The following is a 26,936-nucleotide window of genomic DNA, read 5'->3' as shown; positions in this document are numbered from 1 at the left end:
TCATATTGGAAAAGTAATTATTTATTATGACAAAAATAAAACTGTTGACTGAAAACAATGTTACACTGTATTTATTGCACCATGATTGCAAATGAGCCAAAACCTGTCTAAAAGATGAACATTCCAGAGCAAACAGCATCCTTGCACTTGGATAAGTAGGCATGCAAGCAATAAGTCATGAGTACCAGTAACCTAAACTTAACATATAGAAGCATTTTATGACAGTAATAAAACTACTAAAAATTTAAAACATGTCTTTAAAACAACCCCACCATTAGAAGAACATGTTTTGAACCACTTTCAAGAAGTGATGATGTAAGCACATTAAATAATTTGCTTGCTCTTGTAATTCTATGAATGCTTATATACTGAACCAATAGCACACATCTTAGTTGTTTGGTTGGGTTTAAGCAGCACAGTTTGTGGCATGAAAGACACTTTTTTTCCTCTGTACAATACCAGTGGACCCCCAGAGAGATCCAATTCATAATTTTGGCCTTACTAACACCATCTTCATTTTACCAAGCTGATTAGCTAAGATATTGTTACAGTGTTTGCACAAAGCCTGAAGCTTCATGGATAACAATTTATATTTAAATCTTAAGAAATGAACATAAATATACAGACACTTTAATGTAGTTTTACATTCTGAGGCAAGAAGTATATTATATAGGGCCTGCTGTTTCCTCTTTCATGCTCTAAAGCACCAATTTATGTTAAGATGGCAATGTGCAATTATAATCATTATATTCTGATCAGAACTAACACAAAGCAAGGCTGCAATGACTTAGCTTTATTTTTTGTTTTTTTAACCATCCTCTGTACAGTGATCAATAAGGTAAAATTTATAATAGTTACATAATGGAAAAAAAATCATAACCATTATTTTATTTCACACTTTTAATGAAATAGCAGCTTAACTTTTAAGAAAAATCAAAATGAAAACTTTTCATAACTACACTGAATAGTTTACTCCAAGAGAACAAAATAGGGGCTGTAGAGTCCCTGAATTTCCTAAAGGAAAATGTAAGATTAAAATGATTATAGTCTCTTATGAATATGGCCAAAAGATAACAAATAAATGATATATAACCAACATCAACTGATAGTCATTTGATATCTTACCAACACTGACGGAAATATATTCACAGTATAATAAAAATCAATTAAATTTTAAGGTTTTTCCTTTCCCTTACTTGGTTCTAATTAAACTGATTAAATATTGACTAAGCACTTGGCCATGTGCTTTAATGAACAGTATGTGGGTCTGCTCCACATTAGTCCTGCTGGTGGTAAACTAGACTAAAAGAAAACAGTCTTTGAGGAATGTTCTCCCTTAGCTGTGAAATCTGCCTATTTCAATACAGTTTGGGGGAAGAGGACTTTAATGGGATGGTGCCACATCGCACAAACTGGAGGACAACACCATATGGACTGAAAAATGAGGTAATTTTTAAATTAAAATTTTACAAGTTTGTGCAAGAGAACATTTCTATTCTTCTAGAATTTTGTTTCCAATTCCAGAAGACATGCACAGCATATTATTTTTTTATTTCCAGAGTGGGGGGAAAGGCAGATTACTGGTTTATAAAAATGCAAAAGGGGCTTTCTGTGACTATGCTCTCAAATTCTAGAAATCCGATCAGTCTTCAATCTTTTGGTCACATTAATAATAATATAGGCTATCCGGTTCTACAGTAAGACTGAATTTTCTAGTAGTTTTAAGTGCCTTGAATGGGGGCACTTCACTGTTTTCATTCAAATTTCCTACTGAAGATTTTAACCTCACATTACCAAGTTTTTTGACTTTTGTTTCTACGCCTGCTTCTAAACCTCTAAATTAATATTTCTCAAACATCTCACAAGACTTTATATATTTAAAGCTGATTTTAGGTCTGCAAAACAATATTTTGTCTATCTTGAATTTAATACAAAGCAGCTAAAAAAAATTTTTTTTTAAATTGGCCTTCTCTGTATAACTCTGGTTACCTGAAACTCTTAAAAAGTACTTTTTGGGGACCTGGCTTTTAGATGCCAGTCTTCACAGTAATGCTAAATGAATAAGGATGAGACATTACTGAAAAAACTGACTTTGAATCTAAACTACTTACAGATTTATAGAGATATTTGTAAAATATTGACAATCCTGGCTGTACTATCCTTTCAATACTGGAAAATCAACATGGAACTAGAGTTTGGGGTAATCCTCTAAAGCCAATAAGCTCTGAACAAACTAACCACTTCCATCTAATTAGTAAAAGCCAGGAAAATAAGCAAGATATTTTCTAGAAGAGAGAACTTCCCAGTATACAGTGTTTTGTAAATAGCTTAAATATCTTCTTAGCAATATGTGGGTTATTTTCTCTTTTGCATTTTCATTAACTATTAGCTCAGTTTAAGTGGAGTAGCAGTTACTAGTTGATTCTTTGCTTTATTTGATTGTATCAATATGCTAATGAGGTGGGAATCAAATAACAGATTAAAATAAACGCAATTTCATGTTACATGTCCTTCCTCCGTCTGGTTTGCTTCTTTTTTGTTGTTGTGTTTTGGGTGTTTTTTTCTTCCTTCAGTTTTTAATAGTAGTATATAAACTTTCAGAATGCCCTACATTCTACTGGCTACAAGCCATCATGCTGTATGGTGAAGTGACTATACCCTGACAAGATAAAAAAGATCCTTTAGAACTGAACTAGGTATGAAATATGTTTTGGATCCAAAGCCATAGTTAGGCTCAGGAAGTTGGTCTTCAAAGATAAATATCAAGGGAATTAACCTATTCTAGGTATAATACCAGTATGGTTTTTCAACTGGTATTCTTCTACATAAGTAAGAATTCAATGAGCTCTAGGCAGAGACAAATCCATTTATAATTCATCCTAAGATACTACATCAAAAATACTTTTTTAAAAATAAAGCTTTTATTGTTTTAAAATTTTCTTTGCTTTGTGGCGCCCCATAACTCTTCAGAGAATAATGTTTACAGCACTGCCTATATCACTCATGGTTTCCCTAGGAAAATAATTGTTTTTTCTTTATGCTAAATATAATGAAAGTTAATTTAGGCTTAATCAAAATGACTATGGTTACAAGAGTAGCATCCACTTAAAACATAATTTTTAACAATGAAATTTCAATTTGTCATCATTCCTCTAGTGAAGCTAGAATAAAATTATACCTTTAAGCATACTAACAAAGAACCTAAAGGCAAAAATTTGTACTTAATCATGTTATTTAATAGATTATAGATATATTATTTCAAATTTTAAGGAATTAAATTACATTAACAAAATACACAGCTATGTTCTCATATAAAAAGGCTTATTAATTCTAAAAGTTCTCAAATGCACTTTGATAAGAAAGATGGGTTTAAACAGGAAGAATGCAACATGTTCAAAATTAAGAAAAATGCCTTGAACTTACAAGGGTAACAGTTACATTTTAGTTATAGCCAAAGATTTGTTTAAATTTAGTTTCTTTATCTCAAATTAAAAACAATATGTAGAATAATCTCCCAGAAGTAACATGGGTGGGTCCCCCTGCCTTCTACCACTTATTAGAAATTTTGCTAGGCAACCAAGGGATTGACGGGGAGCATGAAACCTGAACTATTGTTAAATTAATGAGCTGCAATTATGACTTCTAAAGAACAGGTATAATACAAAATTGAGAACTTATCTCAAAATACAAATAAAGGCACTAATCACAATTTACATTTTTTCATCAGACAGTATCTTACAGTTGACTGATTTTCAATAAATGTCAGAATCAATGCTTCAATGTTAAATATGTGCTTGGGTCAAAACATTCTCTTGGAGTAAAGGATAATCAGTTTTCATATTACTACAAAAGGAAATATCTAATGAGAACCCATAAAAAAAACTTAAAAAGTCTTACATGAATTTTCTAATTGAACTTTTCCCAATCGTTGGCACAAAACCTAGCTGGACATCTATTTCATCTTCAACACACAGCTAACAATTTCTAATCCAGAACCAACAAATATTTTTTTTAAAAGCATTTAGAAAATAAAACAAATTGTATTTTAAAGATCAAATAGAAAACTTGAGTCTACACTAGTAGTCTGACAAAATACAATTGACTATTAACACTTTCAGTATAATGCTGATGTGGTAATATAAAAAAATAACCATATAATTTGATAGAAGAAAATGGAGCCAGCCAATCTTATTAGATACAAGAAGAAAGATATCACAATAAGAACAAATACAGAAGTATTAAATATGATTTTTCTCAGGAAAGAATTCAGAGAATTACCCCCAGTATTCATGGCTAAACTATACAACCCAAGATAGAAATTCTGCCAAAGTGTGCTTCAGGTAAACGGGATTTTCATAATTTCTCCTGCCCCTATTCTATCCCACATAGACACCATGTTGATTCTTGTCTACTTTTCTCTCCTGTTCCTGACTATACATTATATTAAAAACAAAATTTCTCTCTACCTGGTACAGTATCACTTAAGAAAAAGGTTGAAAACAAGGTTAATGAACAACTAGGTCCCAAAGCCCAGAGAGTTTTCCTCTGGTGATTTCCAGTTCCAGGGAGTACTACCACTAAATAGGAATCAGAAAAATGTCACCACAGTCAACTAAATTATTTAGACTAAGTATAATAAATCCAGTATACCTGAAAACAGAAAAATTTAAACAACCTACAGTAAAAATATTAAAATATCAATTTGAATAGGTATTGATATTTTTATGAATACTGAATCCTATTTTTTACCCAAATGAAAGAATACTGCAAAAATAAAGTATTATTCTCTATGTATGTATATTATCCCTTTCATTATACCAAAAGCACATATTTGAAATAAAGAGGATCAAAACTACAATACTTCCCCCCTCTCTTAAGGTATGCACTATTTAGATTACTGTTCGTGTTAGACACTGCCTTAAAAATGTTTTAATGCTAGCCAATAAAACAAACTTTTGCTAGATTATGAGTTTTTAACTAGCAAAAAATTTTTTTAAGTTGTTACTGTATTAAACTTGCGTTTCATAGTAATATTCTAAAAGCCACAATTAAGTTCAGCAGTTTCCTATAATCTAGTAAAAGATTTTAGAACACGACATATAATTACACAAATGGCAACTGTTTCAAGCCTATTACACTACAACAGACTTAAGGAAAGTCATATGGATTTTTTTAAGTAATATACTGCTGGTGGTAGAGATGCTATCACACAATTTGAAATTCTAAGAAATAAAATGAACTGTTTATTCTTCTGCTTTTTAGCTACTGCCCAAAGCAGATGAAACAGTTAACTTTTTGCTGATAATAAAGTTGTTTGTAATTGATAGTAAAAATATATTTCAAGTGCCTTGTTATATTTTCAGTGCTGGTATACTTTAATACTTTCTGATAGTTATATATGCATTGAATAATGTGACATTCTTAAAAATACCATATTTAATCAAAGTATTTACTATCGAAGTTGGGCTTTGAAATAAATATTTTACTATTATTAGTTTTTAACCAAACCAATCCCATGTTGTAGGCTGAAAACTGAACTTAATTCTTCTAAGATAAACACCCTTCTTAACTGAGATGATACTAGAAACTTAAAATTATTCCATGACTTGCAATAATGTGGAGTAAAGCAACTCATTTAAAAGGCAGGTCTCATGATTTTCATCCACTCCTTAAATATATATCTTTTAGCATATTTCTTTCTCTATAATAAAGTTCTGTCCTAAAGTAAGTGGTTTACAGAGGGAACAAATATTTAGTGCTGGATAAGTTTGCAAACAGTACCTGACAATTTCCACAACTGGTAATTATCTGGTAGGGGGAGGGAGCAGTCAAGAAATGAAAAGAAACTGGTCATTAAAGTTATTACAATATTTCAGAAAACATTAAACATATGACAAATATTTCTTAAAAGGCAGTCGTTGAATAATTAGAATAAGCAGTCTGAAGAATTCTGTTGCTGAAAACAGTTATACATTATGTTTATCCAACTGAAGATTAGTGCATTAAAAAAAAAATTTAAGTAAAAATCTTTTATGTTCCAGTTCAGCTGCACTTGATTCAAGTGTTGCTCACAGAGGTTTGTGTTGTTATAAATTAATTAAACATGCTGCTGCTTTAGCAGCCAAATGTACTAGGTTCATGTCACAGAATAAATAGAGTCTCTTTCGAGCAAAAAAGTTATCTCACACCAATCCGGGAGGTCATCCACTCTAGACCTTGGCATAACCTGAAACAGAAAGCAAAAGTCTTCTCAAAATAAAAAAACTATACATTAAAAACTGAAAGCATCCTTTAAGTCTACTATAAGTATACTTTAACAAGTATAGGTCCAAACATCAACATATAGCTACTATATTACAAGTTATTTCTAGTATGAGAAATAATGAGAAGGTCAGTTTGATTTGAGGATAAGTAAGTTCCTAGAAGTTCCTAGAAATAAACTGGGTAGTCCATATATAATACAATGGGTTCTCCTCAGCCTACTATGTCCAAATGTAAGTTCTTAGAAAAGGAGGAATACATTAGAATGGCATTTTTCTTAATTGTTCATTGTTTACAAGTGTGCCTCCCAAAATGACTCCTGATAAGAAAGACATGCTGTTGCTGCTGCTAAGTCACTTCAGTCGTGTCAGACTCTGTGCGACCCCAGAGACGGCAGCCCACCAGGCTCCCCCGTCCCTGGGATTCTCCAGGCAAGAACACTGGAGTGGGTTGCCATTTCCTTCTCCAATGCATGAAAGTGAAAAGTGAAAGTGAAGTCGCTCAGTCGTGTCTGACTCCTAGCGACCCCACGGACTGCAACTTACCAGGCTCCTCCATCCATGGGATTTTCCAGGCAAGAGTACTGGAGTGGGGTGCCATTGCCTTCTCCAAGAAAGACATGCACTCTTGTGGAAAGCTGGGAGTTTAGACTTAATTTCTTTGACGTCTCCTCTTTTATTCCGGTTACATTAGTTTTCTCCCAGTTAGTGAATGACACAAGTGAGAAATGAACAACAACTGAAAATCTAGATTGTAAAAACTTTCTTCAAAAGTTTGTTCTTGCCCCCTTTTTGGTAAAACATTCAAGTTACCAAAAAAATTGTTGGTAACTTAAATTGTAATTTAACAGTAGCAATTGAGTCAAATTCTTTCAACCTGAGTCACCATAAGAACAAAAATGGAACAGGATTCAGAGAAGAAAGCAAGTTGGTGGAAAACACTTGTAAGAAATTTGAAAGAAGTCACATACTCACCCTTCTCCTGTTAAAGCACAGCAGGACTGAATGTGCCATGGATGATCCTTAATTGAGCTGAGGGTGAGGTATTTAGAGATTTCAGCTGCTGTCATACACCCTTTCATATCCTGTTTATTGGCAAAGATAAGGACTGCAGCCTTCCGTAAATCCTGCAATCAACATGAAATCTTTTATTAACGTTTTAATTTTATATTGGAGTACAGGCAATGAATAATGCTGTGATAGTTTCAGGTGGACAACAAAGGGACTCAGCCATATATATACATGTATCTATTCCCCCCCAATGAAATATTTATAATATGTCAAATATCACAATTCAAAAGAAAACTGATGAAGCAGGAGGGCAGAATAGGCCCTACGGAACAATTCTAATGAAATCTCTGTACTTTAAAATAATCAGGCACTAATCATTTAAAAGTTTTGTTGAAATAAAAAATGACGTCAAAGAACCATGATTTAATGATTCACTCTAAAAAAGACATTAAACTAATATAAGCTGGATATTAAAAGTTATTTTTCTGTTGTTGGGCCAAATGGGTCAAGCTAAAAGTAAAATAAACCTGAATCTGAAATAATGACTTAAAATTATCTGAGCAATATTCTAGTAGGTGAATATAGTATACTATACAATCTCTCCAGGATTTAAAGGAGAGTACTGAAGGTGAGGGGTGGGAAATACTGCTAATTAGTCTGTCCAACCAAAGCTCATTGATTAACGTTCACTGCAGAACTGGAAACACTGGAAGTAACTTCAATGTTCATTAACAGAAGAACAGATCAAGTGTAGTATATATACTTAGAGTAAAATACTATATAGTTGTTGATGGGTACATAAAATTGAAGTAATAATGTGCACAGTAATAATATGCATAAAATTCACTACTTTTAGAATGGTGTAATCTTTCAGGATCCTCTCAGAGAGAAGGGAAGAAAATCAGATTGGAGAGATCTCATAAGGTATTTAACATCTTATATTGAGTGGTAGCTACGTAAATGTTTTACTTTCTAAGTCTTCTGTATATATGAACTATTTAGAATTAAGCGACCCCATGGATTGTAGCCTGTCAGGTTCCTTTGTCCATGGGATTTTCCAGGCAAGAGAATACTGGATTGGGCTGCCATTTCCTCTGCCAGGGGACCTTCCTGACCCAGAGATTAACCTTCACCTCTTTCATTGGCAGGAAGGTTCTTTACCACCGAGCCACCAGGGTAGCCCATTATAAACTATAGAGAGGAAAAGATCTTAAATTTTCCATTCTCTTGCCACAATTTATCAGACTTTTTAAGGTATGAACAAGTAGTTTTAACTGTGAAAATTATTTTCAATTAACAGTATCAGTCTCCAGAGTAATGTGTTAGGTTTCCTTAAGTTTGATAAAGTATTAAAATTTTTTGACTTCATGACTTTCATCAGTTTGATATATAAAACTTTGTTAATGAAGAAATAACCAACAGCACAGCTCATTAATCTTTGTGAAAACACAAAAGCAGTATATGGATACCTTACTCCATTTATGTTTGTTTTCAAAATTTACCTCATGAGCCAACATTCTGTATAATTCTTCTTTCGTAATAGCTAGTCGTTCCCTGTCAATGCTATCAACCACAAGAATGATGAACTAGAAGACAAGTAAAAAGAAAGAAAATTGAATGGGATGTTCGTGTTTTCTGCAAAACTACTCTAAGTGCTAGAAGTACTTTCTACTATGACAATATCATCACTACAAAACTGGTCTTTTTCATCATAAAGACTTTGTATTATACTGAATCACATCAAGCAGTAAAATTCAAATGTTAATAAGAAAAATAACTCACAACTTCAATAAATAAAAACCACGATGCAGTTTATTTTTTAAAGTGATATTTGAATATATAATATGCCCTTAATATATATATACTAAGATTTATTTTAAAATGCAAGTAGTAAAAGGTATTTTTAAAAAAGAAAGCCACAGTCTTAAAAAAAAAGTAATGGTAATTTAAATAACTCACTAAAACTTTTAAAAAAAATTTTACATAAAATATCAACAATAGAAGAGCAAGAAAAATGTGTTAAATGGAAATATATATATACACACTTGGATGTTACTAATACTCTAAGAGAACAGGAGAAAGCTACTGATTATGGCGTAAATAAAGAAAGGTGTGTTACATATTCAAAATAAAGCACCTTGATAAGAAAAATAAGATACAATGAGAAACGGCCCCTAAATTGAACATCTTATACAGAAGAAAAAGAAATGAGACTAAACATTTTGACGGTTATAGAAGAGGAGTCAAAAACACAGGAAGGGTAGAGTCATATTGTCCAAATGACCTTACAATTAGGGAAAAGAAACAAACAGAGCAATCCGAGCACAAACTAACAAGAGCTTATAAAGAGATAAAAGGAAATCTAAAACCAGGGGATAAATATAAGAAACATGGGCAAGTCAGAATAGACAGAATACAGGGAAGTAACTCTGTAAGTTAAAGAAGGAAGGTGTCAGAAATTAGTCAATGACTGTGTAACTTACTGTATGGAGGTATTTCAGCTTTTAAATGACGCCTCCATGTAAACAATTTAAGAAGTAAGATAAGAGGGATGAACAAAGTGAACAAAAATCACTATGTAGATAAAATCTCTACCTAAGAATCTAAGACTGCAAATGCTATGTGCTATGCTACTGTGCTACATGGAAGGCCAAAAAAGTTCTCTGTAGTAATTTTGATACTCTTATAGAAATAGTTTCTAAGGACAATTCATGTAAGTGGAGTCACTAATAATAATACATTATTAGTGAAGTCTTTTTATGTCAACAAACTGAAAAACTATCATTTAGGAATGTTATCAGTACATATGAATCAGCTGGAGCCAACTTTGATCTATTCACCAAAGGTAACTGCTCCTTTCAGACTTGGAGTTAACTGTGAGCTTTGAAGAAATTACAGCTATGTTAAAATGTTGTTCTTCCCTTATTCTAACACATTTTAGTTTCAGAATGTTAATTTACTATGTTATGTAGAAATATAACTAACCTATAACCATAAATATTAGCTTATCAACCTATCCTCCCCTTGCAAATAAAAATAATTAAGCACTACTACAACTGCTAAATATCTATGATATGCCATCATGGTTTGACCAGCCACACACTGCACTAGAATATATACACACATACACATAGGCTATTATATTATAAATCTAGAGGAATTTTTTTTTAATTTTAAAAGACAAATTATTCACCAAAAATTCCTTGCATCAATACTCCCACCTCCTCTGCAACTCCTTCTCAAAAAAAAAAGTCAATTTTTAAGAGGTTTCATTACAGAAAAAGTAACTGGTTTGGTGTACCTCTTTGTAAAGAAAAACTATGGATGCAATTGTGCATTAGTATTCCTGAAGATAAACCTCTCTCAATAGCACTGAACTTTTTTTTTTTAAGAATTTGCCTCTAAAAAGATTAAATAAACACAAATATAAAAGATATTCCATATTTGCTTCCTAGGTTGACTCAAATAATGAAATAAGTGACAGCGAATGCTGGGAGGATGGCTTGCAAATCATTTGCTTTTTATTTAAAATATAATCTCACCAAAAATGTGAATGTTCAATTCATACGATTTAAAACTCCTGTATTAAATTATGCTTAAAATATTGTATTCCCCTCTAACCACAGCCTCTTGTAAGGCTGGGAAAGGTTATATAGCTTATCCTGGTGTCCACGTCCTCCAGCAATGGAGATACTACAGTATTAGCCTAAGGATGAATTGAGAGAGCCAGGCAACAGTGAACTCCACTAGTGATATAGCTCCCACTATTCTTCCGACTTGCCTTTCCTCTTTAATTTGAAAACCTCCAATTCCTCACAGAAAAAGAATGTTATTAAAAGGGAACTGTCACTATGCCTTCTGTACAGCCTATCTGTTTTCTGGGTTTACTCTTTGGTTCTTCTCATTCAAATTCAGAAGTAACCTCAGTATACCTCTGTATTTGAGTAATACGTGTTCCAGGATGACCGAAGTGACTCTTGACCACCAATATCCCACATAAGAAAATGAGTGTTCTTCACAACTATTTCTTCAACATTGCTTCCTATGGTTGGAGATGTATGAACCACTTCATTCATTAAGCTGTTAAAAGACAGACACCATAAAAACTCTTGTAAATCTTGAGAACCCAAAGCAACTGTTATCTCTGTATTTTCATATGAATCCACCTTTTTTACTTGCACCAATGATGGTAATCACTAGCAATAAAAATAGAACTTTGCAGAACATTTGTGCAAACAAATACCTACACAAACAACAACTGAAGGAATGCTTCTTGGCTCTTTTACTAGAATAAACTACAGGCTTCATCTGGACACAACTGTGTGGAGTGAAAGTGCATTTTTGTGGCCAGAATTCCAACAGTCCCATGTCCTCTTATCAGTTAGAGCAGAACCAATCCCCTAGGCTGAAAGAGCAAATTTCTAGGTGACTGTGTCATCTATACTTGTAAAGTAGTAACCAACGAATAGTAAGTAGGCTATCATTGTTTAAAGACTGTCTACATGAGAAAACTGACACTTGGTTTAGCCATAAAGATTACTGGATGTCTATTAACTAAAACTACAGTTGATGTGCCATTCTGTTCTGGGCTCGAGTATGGTGGTTGTTTAGTCACTAAGTCATGTCTGACTCTTGCGACCCCACAGACTGTACTCTGGCAGGCTCCTCTGTCCATGGGATTCTCCAGGCAAGAATACTGGAGTGGGTTGCCATTTCCTTCTCCAGGGGATTTTCCCCACCCAGTAATCAAACCCAGGTCTCCTGCATTGTGGACAGATTCTTTACCAGCTGAGCTACAAGGGCTTGAGATCATCTTAAAGAGTGTCTACGTGAGAAAGCTAACACTTGGCTCAGCCATAAAGATTCCTAGATGTCTATTAACCAAAACTATAGTCGATGGGCAAATGAAAATACACTGATGTTCATATCACGTGTATTATCATCATCATATTAATCAATTAATTCAACAAAATTTATCTGCCTATAATATGTCAGTACTATGTTGGAAGAAGCTTGTAATTCTCCTTTGGGTTTAACGTACGTATTTTTGAAACTATATGCAAAATTACTTCAATGATGACAGGTTTCTAAAATGTTTATTTCTAATGTCCAAAGGCTAAGGCATACATAACGACCAATGGATGAATGTTTTAAAGAAAAACAAGTAGTCATTCAACTCTGAAACAACAAGCCGTAAGTTGGTAGCTTTTCGGCAAAGCAGCTGAAAAAAGACACTAAGCATTGCTTAAGTGAAGTATTTCTGGAGAGTTGTCAGCTGATGTACTTAAGATGAGGTGGGAAGAGACAAGAAGCACACAATGGAGCACTGTATTTTATAATTATTTGTTAAAATGCCTGGGACACAGATCCACTTCCACTGTTTAACAAGGATCACTGCATTGGCACTGAGAGGATAATGGGAGGCAGTCTGACAAGCGGATTGATGGGCTGTTAAAATATCCTGAAAGTAATGTATTTCTCTGGAAGTCTCAAGCCTCTTGTTGCAAGCCACTAAAGCAGTATTTTCAGGTGTGATCTTCATTTCTTTTGATTTGACAAGTCTGGGTATGTTAAACAATTCCTGAGCTGTTAGTCAGGAGAGCAATAATAGCTTTAATATATCATTCTATTCACATGTACTTCAGAGAGGGAAGAGCTCAGCAAAATGTACTTTATCCCATCCTTCCCTCACAGGAATGTGTGCTTCAGTTATTTTTAGTTTAATATTAATTCTTTTTTAAAGGCTAGAAAAAAATGAGTGTTTTTGAAGGTTGTGGCAAACATACAGCAAATTTACCTTAAAAACTGCTTAATAAATTTTGTGTTTGGCTAAATACAAAACCATATGTTTAAGTTTTCCCCTTATAATAGCATCTCATTCTTATTAATTATACAAAATTAGCTCCAATATTGAAAATAAAAACTGTTTAATTGAACACCCATACTTACAATTGATAAAGAATGGTGGTTTTCCCTGCGTTATCCAGTCCCACTATAATTACTTTGTGTTCTACAAAAAGAAAGCAAACCAGAAACATTTAACACTGCTGTGCACTTCAATTACACGCTTTCAACAATGATTATTACTCAGCTCTCTAATGAGAATCATTCACTGGATATTTATTCCTGGATTAAGGTACAGACAGAAAGAAAACTTTATGATGTCAAGACTATTTGCCCAATAAAAGAATCTGGGAGATGGGTAAGATGCAGGCACGAGAGAACTTTGTCACTTACACTGAGTTTGGGGGAAAAACCCAAATAGTAATCTTGATGAGACAGCATGACTTAGAATGTAAGTTTAGAAAAAAAAAAAAAAAAAGCATTGTACAGACCTGCTTGCCCTCTCTACCAATCAAATTAGTTATCAAGTTGTTTTTACAGTCGGATGTTTTCCGACCTACCCATACCAAGATTTTTTTTTCTTTCCACTTAAAAATCCAAAAAAACTGAAAAGTATTCCCTGTCAATAATAAGATGTATAATTTCTTTTTTTAAGACACATAATTTCAGCCAGACTTTTTTCCTCCCATTAATTTCCAGACAAATAAGCAATTACTGAGCTTTTCATGCTTTTTCAACTGTTTCCACCCTTCATACAAAAACAACTCTTCAGTTCCCTCCTTCTAGTGCCTTATGTTAGATGTGCCATTTCTTTCATAACACATTTTTAAGGCCCAGCTAATTATTCTGTTAAGTAGTAGATATTTGGGAACTGCCTTAGAATTCAGAAAATACTTTACATATCATCTTTGCTAGACTTTTAACCTATACAGAATGTATTCCTCTTTCCCAAGGCAGAACATTTAAAAAGTTACCAGTGAGTTCAACAGGGTATGTAAGGAAGTTGTCATAAGCACAGCCACATAATCAACTGGTTTGTAGTGAATCTGCTACATTCCATATCAGATCCCTGATGCTCTTGGTAACCGCTGATGAATGTCAAAGTTCTGATTATACATCTCATCGAACAGTATCAATACTGCACCCCTCAAAAAGGGGAGCCATAATTCACATACGAGTTCTCATGTGACAAAACATCTGTCTTCTCATGACCCGCACGCTACACGGGCACTGTCTATAGTACTGCAAGACAAACGACATGTCCTCTGGAAAGGCTATTTTCACTATGGCAGGAGTTACTTTCCAAAAAAAGAAACACAACTTGTTCGCTTATCTTAACTCACTGATAACCAAAGATCAACTAAGAGACTAAGCTATGTAACTGTCAGTGATTTCCTGTAGAGTAGCTTCGATTAAAACCAATTTCCTTTGCCTTTCATAATTAACTAAAATAGATGTCCTTTCATTATTTATTTACCTAGTATGCTAAAAAACATATTTCAAAATATATCAGTTATGGTTCAAGTGAGTCTCAAATTAAGGTGAGAAAGGATTTATGCCAAAGGTCGAACTGCAAACTGCTACCTCTGAGATGAACTTGAAATATTTTAATGTCATTTTTATTTACAGAGCAGGGAATAGAGATTTCCATTTCACTAAAACTGAAATTTCTAAAGTTATGAGGAGAAAATTATACAACTGTATATTTTTATAACTACAACTTCTCTTCAACATGTATATGTAAGCCATATGTTCTTATCTTCCAGCTCTTCAAACTACTCTCCATGAATACAAAAAAAGTTAATTTTTAGTTAAGCTTAAAGAGGGCAAATCATAACATGGGTAACACTAAATTCTTTATTTCAAATGGACTTTAGAAATGTAATTAAATTAAGATTTACTGTCTTTTCCCCAATGTTTCCAGATAGCATTATTTATTTAAAAAACACGTTGTCATAGAGTAATAGGCTGCCCACGCTTAGGGAAAGGAATGTGTGTTTTAGGCATGGTTGTGTGTGGAAAACCAAGTAATTCTGGGGTTAAGCCATAACAATCAGAATGACAAGGAATCCGAACATTTTAGAACTGTGTCACACACCATGAGATGGTCTCTGTGGGCATCTTACTTCACTAGAAATCTCTTCCAGATCATTTGGGCTCTGGAGATGCATCAACTAGTAGCATTGGAAACATTATTCTCAGACCTTTGTTGACAGTAGAGGTGCAGCTTGGTCTCCTGGAAGAGATTTCTAGTGAAGTAAGGTGCCCACAGAGACCATCTCATGGTGTGTGAGCCAGCACAAAGCAGGTTTATTTGTATTAAATGAAGGAAAATATTCAATCATAGAGCTTTTGTTTAATTTTGACCAAGTGTTTGCACAGAAGTTTTTTGACAGGGCTTGGCTTTGGTGTTTATTCTCTTGGATTTCCTCAAAAGCTGCACCCACCCCCTCCCCACCACCCACCCCCGAGCAAGGAAGACATAAAGACTATACAGGACGAGACTTCAAAGAAAATTAGTACGCTCACTGGCTTGTAGACAAATATAGGTAAAATGGCTAACAGGAAAAATATGATGAAAAAGGAACTTCAAAAAAAAAGTAGGAAAAAGAACAAAAAAAGTTTCTCCTTTTATCCAACTAAAAAAATTTTTATATACTTAATTTATAGTTTTAGTAAGGATAACAAATAGAATTTATAGTTTTAGCATAGACTATTAATGAAAATGGACTAACGCCAAAAAAAGTATATAAAATGACCAATTTTTAATCTTAAGACAAAAGGTAGTCACCTAAATATCATGAAATAGGGATTGTTATCTTCTAGATACGTAATATCTGCACTAAAAAGCCCTCTATGAACACAGAGAATGTGAACAACTATGTAACTAACAAATAAAGATGCCCTATGCCAAAATTTAGTGACTTGGAAATTTAAAATACAGCATGTATAGAAAATAAGTTTGCATTACTGCAATAGGTAGGGAGTAAAATGTCAGAGAGTATGAGGTCACAACCTGAGACCTGAAGGCCTGGACAGCAATGAGTCGTAGCCTGCCTTCTGGAGAAGGCAAAAGGGAGAGCCATTAAAAATCCCTGTCCTATACTATACTACTACAGAATCATAAAACATCATAGCTTTATTTGTTCCTTCTCTCCCACCTCCTCATCAAAGAATGTGTTACCTACACAGCAAATCGGAGGAACCTAGGTCTCCAAAAAGGCACAAAAATACTGACTTGGGCCACCTTGCGTATTTTATAGATTAAGAAATTACAGGCCTATAAAGTTAAATTAAAAAAAAAAACTCAAGATGCTATTTTCAGCAAAAATACACTTTAGGAATGAAGGTAAAACAGGCATTTGCAGATGAAAGGAAACTAAGAGAACTGATTCACCAGCAAAACCACACTACAAAAATGGTAGTGTAGTTGACTTGGCCTGAAAGGAAATTATACAAGATGGAAATTCAAAACATGAAAAACAGGAACGTGGATAAATATAAGAGAACATTTTCAGTTCAGTCGCTCACTTGTGTCCGACTCTTTGCGACCCCATGAATTGCAGCACGCCAGGCCTCCCTGTCCATCACCAACTCCTGGAGTTCACTCAGACTCACATCCATCGAGTCCGTGATGCCATCCAGCCATCTCATCCTCTGCCATCCCCTTCTCCTCCTGCCCCCAATCTCTCCCAGCATCAGAGTCTTTTCTAATGAATCAACTCTTCGCATGAAGTGTCCAAAGTACTGGAGCTTCAGCTTCAGCATCATTCCTTCCAAAGAAATACCAGGGCTGGTCTCCTTCAGAATGGACTGGCTGGATCTCTTTGCAGTCCAAGGGACCCTGAAGAGTCTTCTCCAACACCACAGTTCAAAAGCATCAATTCTTCAGCACTCAGCCTTCTTCACAGTCCAACTCTCACATCCATACATGACCACTGGAAAAACCATAGCCTTGACTAGACGGACCTTAGTCGGCAAAGTAATGTCTCCTTTTGAATATGCTATCTAGGTTGGTCATAACTTTTCTTCCAAGGAGTAAGCGTCTTTGAATTTCATGGCTGCAGTCACCATCTGCAGTGATTTTGGAGCCCCACAAAATAAAGTCTGACACTGTTTCTGTTTCCCCATCTATTTCCCATCAAGTGATGGGACCAGATGCCATGATCTTCATTTTCTGAATGTTGAGCTTTAACCCAACTTTTTCATTCTCTTCTTTCACTTTCATCAAGAGGCTTTTTAGTTCCTCTTCACTTTCTGCCATAAGGGTGGTGTCATCTGCATATCTGAGGTTATTGATATTTCTCCCGCCAATCTTGATTCCAGCTTATGTTTCTTCCAGCCCAGCGTTTCTCATGATGTACTCTGCATAGAAGTTAAATAAGCAGGGTGACAATAGACAGCCTTGACGCACTCCTTTTCCTATTTGGAACCAGTCTGTTGTTCCATGTCCAGTTCTAACTCTTGCTTCCTGACCTGCATACAGATTTCTCAAGAGGCAGGTTAGGTGGTCTGGTATCCCCATCTCTTTCAGAATTTTCCACAGTTTATTGTGATCCACACAGTCAAAGGCTTTGGCATAGTCAATAAAGCAGAAATAGATGTTTTTCTGGAACTCTCTTGCTTTTTCCATGATCCAGCGGATGTTGGCAATTTGATCTCTGGTTCCTCTGCCTTTTCCAAAACCAGCTTGAACATCAGGAAGTTCATGGTTCATGTATTGCTGAAGTCTGGCTTGGAGAATTTTGAGCATTACTTTACTAGCATGTGAGATGAGTGTAATTGTGCAGTAGTTTGAGCATTCTTTGGCATTGGAATGCAAACTGACCTTTTCCAGTCCTGTGGCCACTGCTGAGTTTTCCAAATTTGCTGGCATACTGAGTACAGCACTTTCACAGCATCTTTCAGGATTTGAAACAGCTCCACTGGAATTCTATCACCTCCATTAGCTTTGTTCGTAGTGATGCTTTCTAAGGCCCACTTGACTTCACATTCCAAGATGTCTGGCTCTAGATTAGTGATCACATCATCATGATTATCTGGGTCGTGAAGATCTTTTTTGTACAGTTCTTCCATGTATTCTTGCCACCTCTTCTTAATATCTTCTGCTTCTGTTAGGTCCAGACCATTTCTGTCCTTTATCAAACCCATCTTTACATGAAATGTTCCCTTGGTATCTCTAATTTTCTTAAAGAGATCTCTAGCCTTTCCCATTCTGTTGTTTTCCTCTATTTCTTTGCATTGATCGCTGAAGAAGGATTTCTTATCTCTCCTTGCTATTCTTTGGAACTCTGCATTCAGATGCTTATATCTTTCCTTTTCTCCTTTGCTTTTCACCGCTCTTGTTTGCACAGCTATTTGTAAGGCCTCCCCAGACAGCCATTTTGCTTTTCTGCATTTCTTTTCCATGGGGATGGTCTTGATCCCTGTCTCCTGTACAATGTCACGAACCTCATTCCATAGTTCATCAGGCACTCTATCTATCAGATCTAGACCCTTAAATCTATTACTCACTTCCACTGTATAATCATAAGGGATTTGATTTAGGTCATACCTGAATGGTCTAGCAGTTTTCCCTACTTTCTTCAATTTCAGTCTGAATTTGGCAATAAGGAGTTCATGATCTGAGCCACAGTCAGCTCCCGGTCTTGTTTTTGTTGACTGTATAGAGTTTCTCCATCTTTGGCTGCAAAGAATATAATCAATCTGATTTTGGTGTTGACCATCTGGTGATGTCCATGTGTAGTCTTCTCTTGTGTTGTTGGAAGAGGGTGCTTGCTATGACCAGTGCATTTTCTTGGCAAAACTCTATTAGTCTTTGCCCTGCTTCATTCCGCATTCCAAGGCCAAATTTGCCTGTTAGAGAACATTTTACCCCCTCTTAAAACTGAATGCAATACAATATATTAAAATCTGGGGAATAAAGCCAGGCAGTACATAAGAGGAACATCTAAAGCTTTAAGATGTTTATATATGAAAGGAAAAAGAGATAAAAACAATGACACCCTGCTGCTGCTAAGTCACTTCAGTCATGTCCAGCTCTGTGCGACCCCACAGACAGCAGCCCACCAGGTTCCCCCATCCCTGGGATTCTCCAGGCAAGGATACTGGAGTGGGTTGCCATTTCCTTCTCCAATGCACGCATGCATGCTAAGCTGCTTCAGTCGTGTCCAACTCTATGCAACTCTATGGACAGCAGCCCACCAGGCTCCTCTGTCCACAGGATTCTCTAGGCAAGCATACTGGATTGGCACCCACCCAACCCTTAAGAAGGAAGGGGGAGGGGAGGATAGGAAACTCAAAAGTAGATGGGAGGAAATGAAAAACAAGAATTAGTGAAACAGAAACAAACAAAAGAGAAAATTAAAACCTTTTCTTTGAAAATATCTAACAAAACAAAGGTGGGACTAATACCAGCTTTAAAATTGATGGTGAAGTTACTTCAAGAAAAGAGAAAGTCTAAAGGTAACAGATGGCTCAGAGGGTAAAGAATCTGCCTGCAATGCGGGATTCCTGGGTTAGGAAGAGTCAAGACACTGAGTGATTAACAAATGAGAAACATTTCTGTTTCAGTAAAGACTCCAAAGTAATCAACTGGGGGAAAAAAAGCCTTCAGTAAATTCTACTGGGACAAATAGCCACTTAAAAAAATAAAATAAAATAATGAATCCCAACCCCAAAACAATCTGAGATGACTCACAGACTAAAGCATCAAATCTAAAGCTTCTAGATGAAAGGAACAGGACACAGAAAGTAACAATCACTTAAATAATAATATATATAGAAATGAAACTTCACCAAAACCAAAACTTCCAATCAGCAAAAATCTGCGTTAAAAATTGAATAGAGAAGTCATAGGCTGGGGGGTTAGGGGTGGATATATTCACAAAACACATGTGACAGAAAACTTAATTCCAGGATGCAGGCTAAGTCGCTTCTGTTGTGTCCACCTGTAGCCCACCAGGCTCCTCTGTCCATGAGATTCTCCAGGTAAGAATACTAGAGTGCGTTGCCATGCCCTCCTCCAGAGGATCTTCCCAACCCAGGGATAGAACCCATGTCTGTTACCTCTCCTGCACTGGCAGGAGGGTTCTTTACAAGCGCCACCTGGGAAGTACAATTCCAGTATAAATAAAAAGTTTTTCGACCCCCAGAAAAGGGGCAGGGAAAAGGATTCAAACATTTTGCAAAGAAAGATACACAAACGGCCACTTAGCACATGCTGCTGCTGCTGCTAAGCCGCTTCAGTCGTGTCAGACTCTGTGTGACCCCATAGATGGCAGCCCACCAGGCTCTTCCGTCCATGGGATTTTCCAGGCAAGAGTACTGGAGTGGGGTGCCACTGCCTTCTCTGAGTTAGCACATAAAGAAGTGTTAATACCCAAAAGTCATCAGTTCAGTTCAGTCACTCAGTCATGTCCAACTCTTTGCGACCCCATGAAACTGCAGCACGCCAGGCCCCCCTCTCCATCACTAGCTCCTGGAGTCCACCCAAACCCATGTCCGTCAAGTCGGTGATGCCATCCAACCATCTCATCCTCTGTTGTCCCCTTCTCTTCCTGCCCTCAATCTTTCCCAGCATCAGGGTCTTTTCCAATGAGTCAGCTCTTTGCATCAGGTGGCCAAAGTACTGGAGTTTCAGCTTCAACATCAGTCCTTCCAATGAACACCCAGGACTGATCTCCTTTAGGATGGACTGGTTGGATCTCCTTGCAGTCCATGGGACTCTCAAGTCTTCTCCAGCACCACAGTTCAAAAGCATCAATTCTTCCTTCGGGGCTCAGCTTTCTTTATAGTCCAATTGTCACATCCATACAATGACTACTGGAAAAACCATAGCCTTGACTAGACAGCCTTTGTTGGTAAAGTAATCTCTGCCTTTTAATATGCTGTCTAGGTTGGGCATAACTTTCCTTCCAAGGAGTAAGCATCTTTTAATTTCATGGCTGTAGTCACCATCTGCAGTGATTTTGGAGCCCAGAAAAATAAAGTCAGCCACTATTTCCACTGTTTCCCCATCTAAAGTCACCAGAGAAATGCAAATTAAAACTAAAATGAGACACCAATACACACCCAACAAAATAGCTAAAATTAAAATACTGACAACACCAAATGTTGGTAAAGATATGGAACAAGAAGAAGCCTCAAATGTTGCTGTAAAAGTAAAAAAAAAGTAAAACCACTTTAGAACAATCTGACAACCCATCATGATGCAGATGAATAAACAGACTGTGGTATATTCATGCAATGGAATTACTTATAACAGCTCTATAGGGAAAGCTCCCAGGGTAAATACACAGAAACAGAAAATAAACAGAGACAGAAACAAACCTAAGACACTTGGAAGACATAGCATTGTGAAGCAATGACATAAGAACAACAACAAAATAACATTTAGCAAATAATAAGTTTTTATAAATTAGAAATATAACAGCTAAAAATAGTCAACAGGATTGGAAGACAAAGAAATAGCCCAGAACTCACACACACACACTCAAAAGACAGAAAAATGGAAACGACATTTAGTACCATATGACCAATAAGATTTACAGGTTAGTAGAGGAAGAAATCCTAAATTTAAGAAGAAAGAAAACAGATTTCCTAGAATGAAAAATACTGGGAGCTAGAAGACAGTAATACCTTCAAAATTCTGAAAGAAATGCTTTCCAACTTGGAATTCTATATCCAGCTCAAGTATAAATCAAAAATGAGGAGTCCAAGATATTTTCAGGTACTTGGAATCACACACAAAAAATTATCACTTTGGACACCTTTGCAGGAAATTTCTGAAGGATGAACTTCATCAAGGAGTACAGTCAGGAAATAAGAAAAAAAGAAATTTCTAATAAAATCGAAAAGCAAAGGAAATTCCTAGAATGGTAGCAAAGACAAGTCCAGAATAGTAGTATAGCAGTCAAAGATGAGAAACAGGCCCACTAAGAGCAGGATGGAATACTGAGGGGGCGAGTAGGAAGACTAGATCATGATAGGTGTGATGCAGAAACTCTACTGTTCTTGCCTCGAAAATTTCACGGACAAAGGAACCTGGGGGGCTACAGTCCATGGGGTCACAAAGAGTTAGACACAACTGAAGCGACTTAGCACACAGCATGCACAAAGAAAACTAAGGCAATGAGATGTGATTATTCAAGGGGGGGGAAGACTGTAGAAAAAAGGGAAACATAATTATAGCATATTGCAGCTCAGTAGTAATAAAACTTTACAGTCACAAAAATGAAAAGACAAGATGCAGATTAACCCAAAATACTATCCTAGGATAATGAGGGAAAAGGGTATAAAAATACTAATTTCTCTCCTACCACAATAACACAAATAATTAGTACACCTGTAACAACTATAATGTTATGTGTTGATTATATCTCAATTCTTTAAAAACCCCAAATTATGTTTAAAATTTCCATGTTATCCAGAATATGCATATTATTCAGAAACGTGTGATTTGACTAATATATCATTTACAGACTTTAGAACTATATAACTTTTTAAAAAGTGTGTTACTTTGATATAAAATTTTTGTTTGAAAAACAAGAAAAAAAGTTCTTTTATATTGGGGATACAATAACAAGACAAAGTTCATGCCTCAAGGAATTCATTTCTACTGAAACAAACAGATAAGTACTGTAAACAACTAAATTTATATGATTACAGGGAGTGGTAAGTATTACTCAGAAAAACAAGGTGGGTAGACACAGTGAATGTTGGGGTAAAAGTGGTCAGGAAAGGAAAGGGCTCTCTGAGGAATGACATTTGATCAGAAATCTGAACCATTTGAAGGTATGGATAAAGCAGGTTTTAGAAAATAGGGCAGTGATAAATTTAAGTCTGCTGTGTTTGAAACTAGCAAAAAATCCAGAATTAAGAGCAAAATACTAATAGGAGACATCAGATGTAAGCCATCAGAAGTGAACAGTAACAACGTCATACAAATTGGCTATCACTGCTCAAAATGATAGCATGAAATTAACCAATGAGAAGGAAATGATGAGTTAATGAAATTAAAATGTCATTGTTCTTTGGTTCTGAAAATGAACTACAATTAAAATCATATTCCACTCATTCCTAACTCTGGGTAAAATAAGAAATAACTGATGACCAACTGTATAGTGGTGACAACACATAGAAAAAAAGACTAAGGTCTAAGAGAGTTAAGAAAGTTTAAAAAAAAAAAAGAAGAGTGCTCAATTTCAGAGGTGAATCTAAAGACAGATATCAACATATGTATTTTCTACAGGCATAAGCTCATTTTATTGCACTTTACAGGTATTTCATTTTTTACAAATTGAAGGTTTGTGGCAATCCTGCATTATCAGATGATGGCTAGCAATTTTCAGCAATAATTAAACTAGGATCTGTACATTGTGTTTCAGACATAATGCTATTGCACATTTAACAGACTACAGTATGGCCTAAACATAACTTTTATGTGCACTGGTAAAGCAAAAAAACTGTGTAACTGGCTCTTTTGCAATATTTGCCTTATTCTGGTAGTCTGGAACCAAACTTGGACTATCTCTGAGGTATGCTTGTACAAAACACAGAAACAACCAAAGATATACACAATAGTTTGCAAAGATAATCAGATTTTAAATTGCTTCCTTCATTGATAAGTACATTGAAGTAATTAGTCTCCTAGCTTAAAATAAGGAAGCACAAAAATCACAGAGATTAAGTATGTACTTTGCATTAGCTTTATTTAGCCAAACGTGCTGTTAGTATACTTATTCCCAGAAAGGTATCACATTTATGAGAAGATGCCTGGTGCTCTAAAATACTATAGGAAACAAAAGTTGAAAGAAAGATAAGGGAAAGGACTATTTAAGGCAAGATAAACAGTCCTCAATTCCCTCTTTATATTCCAGTCATCTTGGCACTGACGCCCAGGGCCACTCCTCCCTCTTCTGATTCAACTGGTCTGAGGTGGGGCCTTGGGCATATTATTCTAATATGCAACCAAGACTGAGTGATTTGAGTATCACTGGATTTGTCACAGTAGTGAAAATGGAAAATGCTGAGACTGTCAGATGGTACAAATAGAAAGTAAAAATACAGAAGTGAAGTATCAATCTGATCATATTATTCCCCTGCTCTAAAAATAACATACAAGCACCAAACTCTTGAGGGGCTCTATGGCTAGCAGGTCTACACACAAGACCTTCTGTGATCTGGTTCTCCCGGTTACCTCTCCAACTTCATCTCCTCTAACTACCCCGACAGGCAAACTAAGATACAGCCAAACAAAACTACTTACCCCACTATTTCATTCCTCTCCTATTTGCATATCAGTCCTTCCACTCAGACTGCTTAGCATGCCTCATAAACACCTATTTATCACTAAAGTCCAAGTATATCTTTTCCTGTAATGTCTTCTAGGAACAACCTGAGAAAAAAATTTATTGCTTCCTTCTCAGTGACCATCACCACGCTTTTATTACATTATCTGTGAAATAATTTACCATGCTGCATCTTTTTTTAGTACTTTGAGAGCAAGTAACTACCTTAAACTTTAACTTTTCTGTTTATTTTTAACCTTTGTCTCTCCTATGCCTAAATCTCATGTCTGGCTTTATGGCCTATGAGTAAATGTTAGTTGTATGAATGAATACAATGACAGAATAATCATCACATAGTTCTAAATTTTCTAAACAAGGAAGTTAATGGAAAAGAAAAATTCCTAAACGAAACAGTTATGACTTATAGAAGTAGCCCAATGAATGTCTTTCATCATCTCCTGAATTTTCCCTCTTCATACTTTATTTCTAGTCTGATTAGTTAGTTAGTTAAGTCACTCAGTCGTGTCCGACTCTTAGCAACCCCATGGACTGTGTAGTCTACTCCGTCCATGGGATTCTCCAGGCAAGAATACTGGAGTGGGTTGCCATTTCCTTCTCCAGGGGATCTTCCCGACCCAGGGATCGAACCAGGTCTCCCGCATTGCAGGCAGATGCTTTAACCTCTGAGCCACCAAGGAAGCCTAGTCTGATTAAGAAGCCTCAAAAAGATGATAAACAAGGACTTCCCTGGTGGTTCTGTGGTTAAGACTTCACCTTCCAATGCAGAGGCTGCAGGTTCAAGCCCTGGTCAGGGAGCGAAGGTCCCACATGCCCCAGGACCAAACATAAAAGGGAAGCAATACTGTAAAAACGTCAATAAAGACGTTAAAAATAGTCCACATCAAAAAAAAATCTATAAAAAAATGATAAACAGTAATAAAACAGAAAGGAGAGAAAAGGGGATGGGACAAATTACAGAGAACTCAAACTATGAGAAAAGACAAGCAGGTGATTATTAATCTCTATACTTTCAAACATGTCTTAAAATGTTGCTTTACAGTAAATTCACGTAATGAGGACTAGAAAACATACCCTGCTGAAAAAATAATGTATTAAAGTTATGGATAATATCCATATGGAATTAAAACTCTGGCCACTTTGAAACCTGCAGTAATTTCATTTATACACACACGTATATGTGTATGCATATATCCATCTTTATTAACTTGTAACCTTGAAAAAGAACAAGTGACTAAAGTCATTTCATTCTCCTAACTTCTTAAATCCAGAAAAAATAAATCACATTAGCAATAACTGATTGGTACTATTATAATACACTGGCTTTTATTATGTTCGGATGGTAAATGCAAAATAAAACTGTTTTAATTACTGAGATAACAGTTAAAAGAATGCCTAAAACTTTACCTACAGCCGGCCCTTTTGTCTGGGTATATTCTCTTCATAAGCCATCACGTCTTACTCACTCTGACTGAGAACAGGTTTTACCAGCTTCTCGGCCGTTTGGACTTGCAACTTTTAGACATCTCAGAACCAGTTTCTAAACTAATTACGGACACGCAATATCCTCCACAGAACCAAAAGCAATGAGTTTTTCAATATCGAAGAAAGGATTAAAGGGTTTAGTACGAAGATTTCCAGAAACCCGTGTATCTCAATTCATTCCCAAGTCCGGGAAAGCGGGCGAAATCAGAGAGAACGTGACGGCGAACTGGATAACAGAGCAGGGCGGAAAACAAAGCAGCACTAGTAACGTTATGTTTTTTAAGTTGATAGATTTCTGGGCGAACACATCCTGGGGCAAGTCTTAGGATACTTAACTAGAAAAGGAAAAGGCCCTCCAAATGTCTCCGGGTAACATTAGGTTGCTCTCCGCTTTCCTTCGGTAAAATTTCCAAATTCTTGGTTTGGATCCCAGGACACCAAATGCCTCCTATTCTGACTTTCCATTTCTCGCAACTATCATTCCGTTTCTCGCAACCATCACTTGCACCTTCTTCCAACCTAAAACAGTGAGTTTCTACGCACCTCCCTTAACTAAGTCACTCCTCTGCGTCTCAGAACGTTTGTGAGGGCCCTGCCTTACCTTGCCCTAACCCCCAAACAGCTGTCCCCTCCAGCGGTTAGACCCTCTGCCTCGGATTCGAGCCGTTGCGCAGCTCCATCCTTCTCACCTTGGTTACAGAAGAGGCTCCATAGTTTTGCGAAGATCAGCCCCATCATGAGCACCTTGGCGGGCCGCGGGGTCCCTCAGCAGCAGGTGCCGCTGCGCCGGGCCCCCCACCGCGGGACTGGCCGTAGGGCACCGAGGTAAAGCCGACTGGGACCGCGCGGCGAGGGCACTGGTTGGCGGAGAAGCCGAGATCTGGCGCTCAGCTACCCGTCAGAAGGCACTGCTCCGAGCCCCTGGCCGAGAGTCCTTTGTTCGAACCCACTGAGCCCAACGCCGACCCGTAGTCCCCTCGGTCTGAACCCACCTACCCACCAGAGCTTCAACCAGCCCCAAGCCCCG

The 26,936-nt window shown here is 36.3% G+C and overlaps 1 protein-coding gene across 1 annotated transcript; it reads right to left on the bottom strand.

Annotated features, from left to right (window-relative positions):
- On the bottom strand, nucleotides 1–26,936 carry ARL5B (ADP ribosylation factor like GTPase 5B). The gene is made up of 6 exons (XM_005687911.3): nucleotides 26,599–26,936; nucleotides 13,221–13,281; nucleotides 11,204–11,351; nucleotides 8,774–8,857; nucleotides 7,236–7,387; nucleotides 1–6,226 (listed from the first exon to the last, which is right to left on the bottom strand). The coding sequence occupies exons 1-6, from the start codon at nucleotides 26,645–26,647 to the stop codon at nucleotides 6,178–6,180; spliced, it is 543 nt and encodes a 180-aa protein (XP_005687968.1). The 5' UTR covers nucleotides 26,648–26,936; the 3' UTR covers nucleotides 1–6,177.

The sequence above is a fragment of the Capra hircus genome, chromosome 13, assembly GCF_001704415.2.
Source record: "Capra hircus breed San Clemente chromosome 13, ASM170441v1, whole genome shotgun sequence".
Classification (NCBI taxonomy): Eukaryota; Metazoa; Chordata; class Mammalia; order Artiodactyla; family Bovidae; genus Capra; species Capra hircus.
This window is presented reverse-complemented; position numbering and strand designations above follow the sequence as displayed.